At 37.5% G+C, this 14,691-nt stretch overlaps 1 protein-coding gene across 1 annotated transcript; it reads left to right on the top strand.

Moving 5' to 3' along the window:
* The first annotated feature begins 906 nt into the window (after positions 1-906).
* LOC149817518 (protein disulfide isomerase pTAC5, chloroplastic-like) lies at positions 907-12,607 on the top strand. The gene is made up of 6 exons (XM_089985823.1): positions 907-1,458; positions 1,934-2,029; positions 11,106-11,228; positions 11,615-11,867; positions 12,208-12,245; positions 12,353-12,607. The coding sequence occupies exons 1-6, from the start codon at positions 907-909 to the stop codon at positions 12,449-12,451; spliced, it is 1,161 nt and encodes a 386-aa protein (XP_089841949.1). The 3' UTR covers positions 12,452-12,607.
* Positions 12,608-14,691: the final 2,084 nt, after the last annotated feature.

Below are 14,691 nucleotides of genomic sequence, written 5' to 3'. Positions count from 1 at the left end.
GCATCCAGTAGGTAGCTGCGCATTTTTCCCCGCCTGCTGCCATCCTTAGACAGGTCCGATTCAGGTTAGGCAAATAAACGTGCCCATATGTGCCAGGTCCAACCCAGCATGATATATATTACCGGGTCAATTTTTTGCACATCGAAGTTAGAAACCAGACATAGATTCCCACATATGGTCTCGAAATCCAACAGTGACCCAAGCCTGACCTGCAACCAACACGATGCTCCAAATAATACAAGCAGGAGTGCACATGGATTCGGTTATCCGCTCTGAAATCGATACATTATTTCCATATATGGTCCCTTAAAGTAAGGTCGGAATGCAAGTTCAGATCACATTGGATTATTTTATGGATTTGGATAATATTCAGATCAGTGGTTTGTGATGGATATATGCTTGAATTTGGATCAAATTCAATCTATTTGCTTTTATCACATTTTAGAAAACTTTTTTTTTATGACAAAGGAAAACCCTCACCGGGAACTGGGTCACTTATATTCAGATCAGTGTTTCGTGTTGGATATATGTTTGAATTTGGATCAAATCCAATTTATTTGCATTTATTACATGGAAGGAAACCTTTTTTTTTTTGTGACAAAGAAAAACCCTCAGCGGAAACTGGGTCACGCCTCCTGCGAAGTAAAGCTCTGGGTTGATGGATCCAGATTCAAGTGCCTCGTCGGGTACTCAACTACCTCATCGGATACCGATCGGATCCGGATTCAGATCGGATACTATTGATGAATTTCAAATCCGGATTAGAAACCGGATCCGACATAATCAGAATCTTATCCGATCCGTTTGGTATAGGAGGACAGATTTGTTATATTTTGCAAAATGGAGGGGTGTTTCGCAAGTACATCCCTTTTAAACGGCAAGCGCTCTCTTCTTATCTTCAAAGAGATGGCTTCCGCTTCTCTCCGTCTCCACCTTCTTACCGCCCCCGCCATCCTTCCCTCATCCTATCCCGGTTTTCAAAATCCCGCTAAAACTCTAACCCTAAAGTTCCCCAAACGATTCGCCGTCCGATTGTCCCAGGGTTCCTTGTGGAAGGCAGAGGAGGCCCGTTGGCTCAGAGAAGAGCAGAGATGTCTCCGTGAGGAGCAGCGGTGGCTCCGAGAGGAATCGCGATGGAATTCCGAGCGCCACGCTCTCAATCAGGAGATCGAAGCCCTAAGATTCGAGTTGGAAGCTCTAAAGAGGGAACGATTGTCACAGGAAGCATCGGTCACGGATCTGATCTCCAATTTCACGCCTCTCTTGCAGACTCTGAAGGGCGCAGATTTGAAGTCCTTACCGGCATCGTCTAGGAGTCAGATTCCCGATCAGATTGAACAAAAAGCGGTGGTAGTCGAAGAAGTTAGGGTTCCTGCGTCTGCACGAGAGAAAAAACAGGCGAATACGAAGAGGTCGCTGAGGAAGGGTTCGGAAGGGGAAGACGTTCGGGCGATGCAGGTCTGCAATGGAAGATGTTGATTTTGCTTGCATTTTTGTGAAGGCGAGTTTAATTTATTTCCTTAATTGCTCATTTTTATTGTCTAAATCTTGGAGATGTAAGTTTTGGAGTGGTAGAACCAGAGAGATGGTCACGATTCTCCATCTTCTCTAACGAACTAATAAATTGTGTCGTACTTAAGGTAAACATCATCGGGACTAGTGATAATTACATCAATTAATAGCGTGAACCGAGATGCTAGTCGTAATAACTATTTTATCATATAATCTCAATCGTTTTGCAAGACTTTAGTTGGTTTTAGATAGCAATCCTGTGGTTGATCTAAGTGCGTTTTTGTTGGTGAATTTTTGTTGCTTTTGGTAGATTTTTTTTGTTACTTGCTACTTTCTTAGTTGTAGAGGATGCGTTCATTTTACTTGCCGTCCTTTTCGTTCTTCTATTTTAATTTGTGTTTGTTTATTTTCACTCCGGCAGGAAGCCTTGCAGAGATTAGGATTTTACTCGGGCGAAGAAGATATGGAATTCTCAACCTTCTCAAGCGGAACAGAGCGCGCTGTAAAAACATGGCAAGTGAGTGAATGCTGTTTTTCATTTTTCTTGTTCGCAGCAATTTTTTTCTGGATTGCCATAACTTACTTGGTTAGACTAGCTGATGATCTCCTGCATTGTGTTTACTCTCTCTATCCAACACCTTAAACCATGAACTCACCTACCTAAGAAAAAAAATCATGAATTCACCTAAGGACTTGGTTTTCTCTATACACTATGTGGCTGTGGTCTCAGGTGGTTGTGCATAACTTCTATATTACCTTTGACGATTTGCTAGGTCGAGTAGACCAATTCATTCTCTTTGATTGTAGATATTGTGCCTCTACTCTAATTCCAGTATTATATGTTTGATCCTATGTTACAAATACTGCCGATAATTGCAATATTTTCAGACACAACATGATCCCGAAAATATTGTATCCTTTTCAAAATAATGCTTTTTTTGAAAAATATCATGACACTAACCCCATGTTTATCCGATAAAAGCCACTTTTAAATCTCTTATATTTTTCATTGGACATTTATATGCTTAGTGCAATCATTAAACTCATGATTCTTTGTCCAGCGTAACATACTTTGACTTTTGTGGCACAATGACATCACCTTTTGTGTTACATTGGGCTCTCTAAGCAATAGTTTCAGCTACAAAGTTCTTGTGTATGCCTGTGTGGTATTCTATTTCTATTACAGACAAAGTTACCACAAAGGGTAATATTGACATTCAGCTAATACTGCCACCTGCTATAGAGATGAGAGAGCCAATGGTAGATCCACGTTTATCTCTATCACTTGCAAAATTTGCACCTATGTAAACCCCCCCCCCCCCCCCCCCCCCGCTTCATCACTATAATAAATAGTGTCATTAGAAGCACTTTTTCCACATATTATAGGATCTCCTTGATAGTACAATGTTTTGAACTTTGATTTGCCATATACTGGTTCTTTGCTTCCATTGCTTCCAAATTCTGATGTTTAGTTTGGGAACACCATTGCAAACATAAGGTTCTCCACCGTAAATGGGCGTCATGATTGGGACATCTCGTCTTCTTTGTTTTTATACTAGGACACATTGCCAAAGTTTCTATGCATAAGAAACATTCCTTATGTTAAAGGGCCACAATACCTTTCCTGCATAGCCCTTTAAAGTATTTTAAATGTTATTATTTTTCTACTCCGATATCATCTTTCCAAATCTCTGATTTATAACTCTTTCATTTCACGATATGTAATGAAACAAGCTTCTATTCTGGAGACACTTTCTTTTGGAGTACCCTCAGCTATCATGGTATCAACACATAGAATGAAATTATGAAACAGCCATTTTTCAATGTGGATAAGTATGCACGATAGTGAACTCCACATCTTCTAAATCTCAAGCTCAAATGAAGGAACAAAATCACTTATACTAGCATCTGTTCACTCGTTTTAGCTTGTATAATGATTTGTTCAGCTGATGAATCAGATTTCCCTTTTTTTAACAGCAAATCCTTCTGGCTGAGTCATATAAATTGTTTCAGTTAAGATTTTCATGCAAGAGTTGTTTTTACATCCAGTTGAATTTTAAACCAAATACAGGTGTCATATCAGCATGATACAAATAGTAGTTAAGTGAACAACTGAATGAAATAATTTGTTAAAATAAGTGCCTGATTTTTGGATCTAAATTTGAACAGTGAGTTGGGCGTTGTATCTTTTACCAATACCCTTGCTTTTCTTCCCCCACCCACTCACCTGCTTGATGACTTTTTTGCAACTGATAGCTTTATGCATGGATGCTCTCTAGAGGATAACAAATTTTGACCTTACTAGCCTCCTGATATTTAGGAGGTGAAATTTGATTGATGCTTGCAATTCAAATTCAAGTTAATGTGATTCAGTACAAAGTAGAATCACGCTCTGTAGGATTTGAATCTACGACATTGGGTTTTGGAGACCCGCGTTCTACTGAACTGAACTAAGAGTGTTTTCTCACAAAGCTCATGTTCTTCTGTTATGTGAGCATAATTGATGATGCAGTCTTTTACCCACGAAGGTGGATTAATAATCCTTCTAGGCTTTTACCCATGAAGGTGGATTTCATAGTCCTAAGCCTTCTTTGGTTTATTGATTTTTTTTTTGTAAATATTTTTTTAGGGTTCTTATTACACATGATTTCATCAGTTTCATGTCACTTGTCAGTATTTAGAACTAACAAATTCATTTTCATCTTCTTTTTCCTTTTTGATAAGCTGGGGGAAAACCCCCATGGGATTCAAACTAACCATCAAATTATCTCGTTTGACCCCTTTCATTTCCCTGTTCTTTTCCACAACCAAGAGTATGTAGGAAACAGTAACAAACTTTCTTTATACCTTATCCCTTGTGTAATTTTTCATCCTGATGTAGTCGTGGGGAGTTGGTTCACTAGGAGGCATGTCTTGTTAACAGTTTGTGCCTAAAAGCATTGCTTAATCTCAGTCATGTTCAACAAACTTTTGGCTCGATCATAACTATATTATTCACGTGGTTTGTTGCTCAATTTTGTTTTTATGTACTGGGACAATGAAGTGCCTATTAATTTTTAACGAAAACAGAACTCTGTGTTCTCCTCAAGAGAACACTTTCTCCATTGTCAGATCTTAGGCACTTAGTATTTTTTCCTTTCTCATTTCAAATGAAAATATTGAATTCTTTAAATAAAGGAAAAATATCTGATTTTCTCTTGAACATATAAATCCAAACTTGTCTAAAGAAATCATCAATCAATGAAATAAAATCTTTTAAACTACTAATAAACAGTAGGCTCTTTTCAAATATCAGAGTGTATCAACTCTACACAATTTTGTTTCTAACAGGAGATGAAGTAAAATGAATTTTATATTTCTTTTAATGAACACAAGCTTAACACGGATTTAATTTAGAAGCTTTTAAACAAGGACACAAGTTTCTACTGATAAGTATTTGTACATTGTGCCATTCACATGATCAAAGTATAATGAGATATGCGGAAATACAAAGAGTGTTATAAGCACTTGCAATGTCCTACAATGGACAAACAAAAGAGACAATAGCAAGTCCACAAAGGGACAACACATACGCAAGCCTTGAGATAGGCAAAAATATAAAAGTCTCTTTATTGAAAGAGAGAGAGCTCTCAAGCATGAAACAAATACAAAGGGGTTCACCCCTATTTATACAAAAGAAAAGAGAGGAAGAGGGGCCACATGGCCTCAAAAGGAGAGCCAGAAAAGGGGGCTCCCATGGAGTCATTGGGAGCCCCCAACGACTCTATGGTGGGGCCCCTTAGATGGCTTAAAGAAATTAAAAATTAAAAAATAAAAATAAAATAATTACAGAAAAAAGAAGAAAAACAAGTACCCCTATCGGGTACAATGTGAAATGACTATAATACCCCTATCGGGTATTATGGTGTATTTGAATATATATATATATATATATATATATATATATTAACACCCCCCTCAAACTTTACGGGGAGATGATGGAAAGTTTGCCAAGAAGAAACATGAAGCGGGGAGCGAGAAGAGCTTTATTTAGTGAAGAAGTCCGTCAGCTGATATTCTGAAGTGACATATGAGAGAGTAATTGTTCCTCGTAAAAATTCATCTCGAAGATAATTACAGTCCATCTCGATATGTTTGGTGCGCTCATGGAAGGTGTGATTGCTTGCAATATATATGGCACTCTTGTTGTCACAGCATAACTTTGAAGCTCCAGCAATATCAACCCTCATGTCTTTGAAGCTCCGGTATTCAGCTTCATTTGAAGATAGCGAGACTTTCTGTTGCTTCTTGCATCTCTAGGCAATTAAGGAATCTCCTAAAAATACACAAAAACCAGTAGTTGAGATTCTATCATTAGGGTTATCTTCTCAATCTGCATCAGTATAAGCAAGAAGGTTTAATAAAGAAGTTGAAGATAGAAATAACCCTTTATTTATAGTGTTTTTGATGTATCGGATGACCCGGAGTACGATGCTCATATGCACAAATGTAGGAGCATGCTGAAATTGGCTTGCAGAGTGAACCACATGAGCGATGTCTGGTCTGGTGATGGTTAGGTAAGTGAGAGATCCAATGAGTTGTCTGTAGGGTGTGGGATCTTCCAGAAAAACCCCGTCCTCCAACCTTAATTTGGCATTAATAACCTCTGGAGTCTCTACCTTTTTATCATCTGAAATGCTAGACTTGGTACATATATCAACAACAAGCTTCATTTGCGACAAAATATATCCTCTAGGAGAATATACAACTTCAATACCAAGAAAATATCTAAGAAAGCCTAAATCAGACATGTCAAAATTATTTTTTTAACATGGTTTTAACATCAACAATACTATTTTGATCATTCCCAGTGATAATCATATCATCAACATAAAGCAATAAAATAACAGTGCTAGTACCTGCACTTTTAACAAAGAGAGCAGTGTCAGTATAACATGAGTGAAATCCTAATTTAACCATGATATCACCGAAATGATCATACCAAGCCTGGGCTTGTTTAAGACCATATAAGGCTTTTAAGAGTTTGACCTTGTCCAATATTAATTTCAGGTGGTGGATCCATATATACCTCTTCATTTAAATTCTCATTTAAAAAGACATTTTTCACATTGAGTTGATATATAGGCCATTTTTTTGTTGATGCGACAACTATTAGAGTTCTGATACTAGTCATTCGGGCTACAGGCACAAATGTTTCCTCATAGTTGATTTCATATTCTTGCGAATATCTCTTTGCTACTAACTTGACTTTATATCTTTCTAAGGATCCATCTCTTTTAGTTTTAACTTTAAAGACTCAACGACATCCAATAGGTTTTTTATGCGGAGGGAGTTTGACTATTTCCCAAGTATTAGCCTTTTTTAGCACATCTAATTTTATTTTTATTGCTTTAACCCAATGTGGTAGAGTTTTAGCTTGATTATAGTGAGTGGGTTCATAATATGAATGTAAGGTTATCAAACATGCTCGATAATTGAGTGCTAAAGACTCATAGTATACAAACCTATTAGGGGGTATTGATTTTCTAGAAGAGTGTCGGTTGGGGGGCTCTTCTGAAGATTCAAAAATTTGAGAGTATTTTTCTAAGGCACTAATAGGCCTTTCTTGATCTCTCCTGGTGTAAACATTAATATTTTCATTACTAGCACAATCACTTGATGGTGACACATCAAGATTGGACACATCACAAGTGTCTTCTATGCTTTCAAGATGATTCATAGAGTCATCATTTATGTCATCAATAAGATCATGTAAAAACATATAATCACTTTCATTTGATTTTTTCATTTTTTCAAAATCATTCTCATCTTCTAAGAAAGTTACATCTTTTGAAACATATAGCTTGTCATTTTCGAAATCAAAACACCTATAGCCTTTTTTATTTTCCCTATAATCTAGAAAAACACATTCAATTGCCTTTGGAGACAACTTATCTCTCTTATGCAAGAGAACAAAGCATTTGCAACAAAAAATGCGAAGATGATTGAAATCCAGAGAGAATTTAAAAAGTTTTTCATAGGGAGAGACATTCTTTAATTTTGAGGAAGGCATTCTATTGATTAGGTATGTTGAGGTTAAGATGGCTTTGGCCCAATTTATTTTTTTAATATTCTTAGAGACAAACAATGTTCTAGCGGTTTCTATGATATGCCTATACTTTTTTTCCGCTAGTCTGTTTTATTGTGGAGTTCTAGGACATGATTTTTGATGACAAATTTCATTTTGAGTTAAATAATTTTGGAATTCATTAGATAAGTACTCACCACCGGAATCGGTTCTCAATGCAGATATATTACTTTGAAATTGCTTTTGAATTTTCATATGAAATTCTTTAAAAAAGGAAAACACTTTTGATTTGTGATCAAGAAAATAGATCCAAACATATCGAGTAAAGTCATCGATGAAAGTGACATAAAAGGAGTAACCCCCTTTAGACATGACCGGAGATGGTCCCCAAACATCCAAGTGCACAAATTCAAAGGGTCTTGAAGAGAGAAAAGTTTTAGTTGGAAAATGAATAGACTTTATTTTTTCAAAATTACAATCTTTGCAATTAATGTCTTTTTTCTTACAAAATTTGTTTCTAAACGGAAAAAGATACATTTTTGAATAACTTGGATGACCAAGCCTTTTATGCCAAGTTTCAATATTTTTTTTCTTGGACATAAGAACAAAAATGGTTTGTAGGAAGGTTTAGATGATCCATATAGTAGAGGTCTCCCTTCCTATGGCCTTGCCCAATCCGCTTTCCGGACCGGAGATCCTGCACAAAGCAACCATTAGATGAGAAAGATATTTCACATCCATGGTCGGCAATTTGGGAGACCGAAAAAAGGTTTAAATTTAGTTTTGAGACAACTCTAACTTTTGGAACAAAAAGATTTTGAGAATTTTTTGAGTTTAGAGTTCGAATACTAGAGATTTTCAAAAAAGTTTCATCGGCCGTAGAAACACAAGAGCCTTTTGAATTTGTGCAAACATCGACTAAGGCATTTTCATGAGGGGTCATATGAAAATATGCTCCGAAGTCTAAGATCCAAGAATACGTACCGAATGATGATGTAGACGCAATGACCACACCCGATGTGGAGGAAGTAGCCTTAAGGATTTGTTAAAGAGCCATGGATATTTGATCAAGAGTCTCTTTGAGATCACCATTCTTGCCTTCATCTTCTTTGGTGGTAGATTCTTCAAGAGAGACCACCTTAGGTTTGAAAGTTTCATTGAGCTTTGGGCAAGCGGGTTTAATGTGACCCGACTCATAGCAATGATGACAAACAATCATTTTTCTTCCTCCATTGTAGTTTTCTTGTTTACCGAAGTGAGGTGGTTTATAGGTTTTTACATTGTTGCTGGGTTTGGATACGACAAGCACTTCATCAACATTCTTACTCATGCCAAGCCTAGTTTCTTCTTGAGTGATTTCGGCAACGACGTCTTCTATTGGAGGAAAGATAGATCTATGGAGAAGTGATGACCTCACTTGCTCAAATTTGGGATGTAACCCAAATAAGAATTGGAACAATCGATCTTGTTCCATTTGCTTTTGTCTTAATTCAACATCTTCCATAACAACCCATTTTTGGCTCTAAAAGAGCCAACTTATCCCATAGTGAATTTAAAGCACTATAGTAATTTTGAATACTTGAATCACCTTGTTTGGTGGTTCTAATTTTTTCTTGCAAGAAATATGCTCTTGCAAGATCCTTTTGGGTATACATACCCTTAATAAAAAACCAAGCCTCATTAGCCCGGCAAAATTTAGCTATATTAGCACATACCTTGAGTTTGACATTGTTCATGAACCAAGCAAGGATTTTTGCATGATTGCTTTCCCAATCTTCAACTTCTTTTTGATGATTTTCAATGGCTTTGAGGCGAACATCTTCTTCAAGAGCCTTTTCTTGGCCACCTTCGATCTTTGTAAGCTCCAATCTAGGTTCTGGAATGAAACCCATAACATACCCCCAAAGTTTCTTACCTTTAAGGTTGTTCTTCATAGCCGAAGCCCACATCATATAGTTCTTTCCATTGAGTTTGAAGGATAGGTCGATTTTTGCTTCCATAATGCCACAAAAAAGTGAGAAACGGGAGACAATAGATGAGAAATATATGTACCACCTTTTTTCCTCTAAGAACCACGTGGCTTTGATATCATGTAATGAGATATGCGAAAATACAAAGAGTGCTATAAGCACTTGCAATGTCCTACAATGGACAAACAAAAGAGACAATAGCCAAGTCCACAAAGGGACAACACATACACAGTCTCTTTATTGAAAGAGAGAGAGCTCTCAAGCATGAAACAAATACAAAGGGGTTCACACCTATTTATACAAAAGAAAAGAGAGGAAGAGGGGCCACATGGCCTCAAAAGGAGAGCCACAAAAGGGGGCTCCCATGGAGTCGTTGGGATCCCCCAACGACTCTATGGTGGGGTCCCTTAGGTGGCTTAAAGAAATTAAAAATAAAATAAAAAATAAAAATAAAATAATTACAGAAAAAAGAAGAAAAACAAGTACCCCTATCATGGTGTGAAATGACCATAATACCCCTATCAGGTATTGTGGTGCATTTGAATATATATATATATATTGATACATATATTTTAACACAAAGTATATGTAAATCAGTCTTACCTTTGTGTTTTTCTTGTGTTTTTTGCTTCTTTTTTGGTTTGTCTTAGATCTTGGAGTGTTGATTGTATGATGTGTTGTGTGATATCCTCAACACGACCACCTAAATTTCTATAGCCAACAAATATGGTTTATTTATCCTTCAAGTGTAATCTTTTGTTCATCCATTATTTTTAACATGGTGTAAAGTTTTTTGTGGATAGTTGAGTCTTTTGACCTACATACCATGATTTATCAGTTCAGGGATTTGATTCACAAAAGGAAGCTTTCAAGAGTTTGAACCACTGTGAAGTGTTCCAATCACTTAGTTCATGACTTTGTTACTTAAGGATGTGCATTATCCAAGTCTTCCACCTTGCACTATACCTTTTCCTGTGTTTTCTTCATCTTCACACATTACATTAACAAAAGAAAAAATGAAGATCAAGTAAAAAGAGACAAGCAAATTTATGCTGTCCGTTGATGAGACTGTATAACTGGAGGCAACCTTGTACTGCAGATATTTGTGTTCTGTTTTCGTCTGTCATCTTTGCCAAGGGTTTTGCTGTTCCAATGGTGTTGTATATTGTCTATTTGCATTGCGTATCTCAACCTCTTGGGGCTATAAATTATCTAAGCTTAAAATTTGAAGTTGATTACCTAATTTCATATGCAGCATGTATGTTTTTGTGATTGTACTGTGTTTCACTTTCACAGATGCTGAACTACAACTGCTTATGTTGGAAATCCTAAAAATATCTGTTTTGGTATACTTGCTGTCGTCTTAAGGCACCTTAAAAAGATTTTAACATCCCTTACATTTAGCCTGGTTCATATCCTTGTTCTACCATATATTTACTTAAGCTATTGGTTTAGTTATGTGCTGCTCAAATTGCAGGAATATATCTTACCATAAACCTAGTACCTAAGTTTGTTTTTATGGAATTTGACTTTGATTTGGAAATCTATTCTCATAGGCATCATTTAGTTTGCTTCAAGATGGAATTATGACTTTGAAACTATTGGAAAGACTATATGGAAAGTTACGATTGAAAGAAAATGCTGATGAGGAAGGGAGCACTAAATTAATTGCTGGGAAGGTATGTCAATTGCATCACGGTACAGCTGCTGGGGGGCTGATGTTCTCTGTTTTATTTCACCTTTGCACTAGTTTCAGTCAGTATGTTGTAACCTTTAGCTTGTGTCATATTTGAGCTTTTTATGGTTGAATGAACCAGTTGGATTTATAAAGTTGCATAGTCTTCATCGAGGGATCTTTGGGTTCATGTTACACTGGTGGGTGTTCCCTAGTTTGAAAAACTAGATGTTAACAAGTTTCAACGTTCTTAGTGTCTTTGATTCATTGCTGTGTCTGAAATGCATATTCTCCTCTTTGAAGCTGCCGCTTAGTATTTTTTTGTTTGGTGCTTGACAATTGAGAAACATTGAATGGTGTCTCCAATTTTTGGTTTATCTTTATTGGTAGGATGGAATTAATGGATCTGCTCAAGCATCTATCACTTCTGTCACTGAAGTTGCAGAGATTAAGCAAATTCTTATGAAGGATAATGATGTCATGGAAGCTGAGATTTCAGAGCATAGAGTCTTTCTTCTGGGAGAAAATAGGTGGGAAGAACCATCAAGGCTTGCTGATAGGGACAAACAAGTTGGTAGAAGTGAGGTTAAGTCGGGAATGAAATGCCTTGGCTGTCGTGGTGAAGGCCGCTTGATGTGCACAGGTAGAGCTTTCTTTTCATTTAAAGCCTAGTGTTCACACTTGCGGTTGTATTTCTGTTCAAGTGCTTGAAGATTTGCTCTAAGCCCTTAAGCATTGACATGTGATGAATGCTTAGAAGTCGATCAAGTTGGTGGGGGTAATTCTCCAAGTTTGAGCCAGCTCAAGGCTTAAATAATTTTTTCTTGGAAATTCAACACGACATGTGAGTCCTTGGTTTGCATGACGAAGTTGGGCTCCAGGTTGTGATATTTCCAGGGTAGTCTCAACTATGCTGATGCTTTTGATCACGTTGATTAGAACAGTAATTGCTTGACTAAAGAATTCGTATGTTTTCTTTGCAGAATGTGATGGTACATGTGAGCCCAATATCGAAGCGCAGGTTAGATTGAGCTCGGTCAAGATTTGAATTGTCTCTGAGCTTACTCTTTTTCTTTTCTTGCCCTCTATATGCTATTTGTTCTCATTTGCAATCTCTAACTGCTGCAGTTCCTTGACTGGGTGGAAGGAGCCAAGTGTCCCTACTGTGAGGGCTTTGGTTATACCATCTGTGACATCTGCGAGGGAAAAGCTATAATAAGCCCATGACTTTGCCTATCGACGTATGTTTATTACTTTATATGCACTACGAGTCAAATACGTATATTACAGATATATGTTTGTATGTATGAATATACGGTGCCTTTTGACCATTAAATGTGTAGATGGAGCGTAATACCGTAATCAAATGAGTTGTATAATGTATCTCTCTTCCTCGAGAACAAAGGTTCTGGACTGTTGTCCATTTTCATGCTTGGCTGTGAGTCTTGCATATTTTATTTTTGGCCTGAGATCGTCAGTGGATTCCATTCCATTAAATCTATGTCACCTGGGCACGGGAGGGTAAGCAATTTCAAAAAATGAGGGAACGGGACACGGATATATATATATATATATATATATATATATATATATATATATATATATATATATATATATATATAGAGAGAGAGAGAGAGAGAGAGAGAGAGAGAGAGAGAGAGAGAGAGAGGAAAGAGTTTGGGTCTGAATCATGTGTGGATTTATATTAAGGTTTTCTTGCTTCATGTTAGTGGGGGTATGATATTCGGTTGCGTATTCTACAGGACAAGGAAATGATTGTCCATTTGCTCTTCAAACCAAGATCTCCGACCCTAAGCTGGACACATTGTGAGCTTCTGATGTTGTGGCACAGCGTCTTCTCCAAGCATACAATATGCTCTGGTGAGAGCTAGGGGTGTATATCAGTTGTCATAGCTCGATACGGGCTGGCCTGCTGGCCTTCCGGCCCGTGTATATATTATATATAATATAATAGGCCTGGTCCTGCTCAATTAGGTCCATGGACCTAATGGGTGGGTTGTGGGTCAGGGTTTTCCCAACGGGCTAGGCCAAAACCCCGGATTGGGCTGGCCTGTTAGGCCCGTGGGCCTAATCCGGTTGGGATGGGCTGAATATATACATATGGGCTAGCCCATTGGGGAACTCCTGACCCATAGCCCGCACATGGCCTGGGATGGGCTATTTATATATATTCGGGAGGTGGGTCAACCCGCTTTGGGCCAATTCAGACCGAGCTTGGGTCTAATTTATAAGCCCAAGTCCTGCTCGGGGTGGCCTACTGCCCACCTCCAGTATACCATATCTGACCAATGATCGAGGTGCTCAAAAACATCCCAATGGTTAAATAAGCTCATAAACAACCTTAAATACTCCAGACAATACAATGCATACATTAAATCAAAAGTTAATGCAGCCAAAGTGACACGGCCAAAATGGTGTATGCTCCTCTCAATGTACTTCACGCCTTGCGGGAGTGCGACGTGTAAAGTGTACCATCAAAGCACTTCAAGTGCCCAAATGCACTACATTACACTCCTCAATGTGAAAAAAAAACTTGGCAGAAGTAGATTGTTGCCAAGGCATCATCTTCTTCAAACACATCAAAATTTGAGTGCACAGGGTCACTTCTTTTGACGCCCTAGGATTGGCTTTAAATGGTCAGTGGGATGATGGCATAAGGATCACCTTTTTGCTTTAGGCAATGACATAAGAAAGGAAGGTGTGCATTGCATTATGATTTGTTCCATGCTTTTTACTTGGTAAGGTTTGATGACGTTAGTTGCACCCATTAAGAGCAAATCGGGGGACTAGTCACCCTGATAGATGAATGATACTGGGTCCCAATCATGATTGTATGGTTTGAATTAGTTGTTGCTCCGCTTGTCTGGTAGGAGCAGCTAGTGCATGTCACCTTGTGTGGGTCTGCCTAACCCCAGTTTGCCTTAAAAAAAAAGGCTTCATTGTATCTCTTATAGAAAAGAGAAAGAGGTCACGTGCTGCAGCATGAAATGATATTGCACTAATTCACCATAATCTTATATTTGTTATGAAGATTAATTCATCTTTGGAAATAACAAGTGTATTTGGGAGTGCCAATGGCAATGTAGATTTCGTGTTCATGATGCATATTATTTAAGCTTATACTATTGTTTTAGGTTTCACTTTGTGCATTTAAGCTAGTTTATTTAGATTTTCTTATTGTTTTACATGTTTAATTCATATGCTCAATCCAGCTATCATTTCATGTTTATTTTCTTGTCAAAAAATCCTGTAAAATTTATTTGTGAATGCATTCGTTTGTTACTGATTTCCTACCAAAAATGTGAATTAATTTGGGTTCTTGAACTCTATAAAAAATCAAAAGCAAAAACCGGGTTTTTAACCCCCTGGAAATTTCATATTTCTCTGTAGTAGACTTGATGATTCGAGATCTCCCCCATGGGAGATCCAAATCACCTTATAAAAAA

The sequence above is a fragment of the Nuphar pumila genome, chromosome 13, assembly GCF_984573655.1.
Source record: "Nuphar pumila chromosome 13, dmNupPumi1.hap1.1, whole genome shotgun sequence".
Lineage (NCBI taxonomy): Eukaryota > Viridiplantae > Streptophyta > Magnoliopsida > Nymphaeales > Nymphaeaceae > Nuphar > Nuphar pumila.
The sequence above is the reverse complement of the archived record's forward strand: the minus strand, read 5'-3'. Positions and strand labels throughout refer to the sequence as shown.

Excerpts from the sequence above, each read along its gene's own strand:
- LOC149817518 (XM_089985823.1), top strand. The coding sequence starts at position 907 with ATGGCTTCCGCTTCTCTCCGTCTCCACCTTCTTACCGCCCCCGCCATC. Across the intron at positions 2,030-11,105 it reads GCGCTGTAAAAACATGGCAA|GCATCATTTAGTTTGCTTCA; the intron begins GTGAGTGAATGC and ends CTATTCTCATAG. Across the intron at positions 11,229-11,614 it reads CTAAATTAATTGCTGGGAAG|GATGGAATTAATGGATCTGC; the intron begins GTATGTCAATTG and ends CTTTATTGGTAG.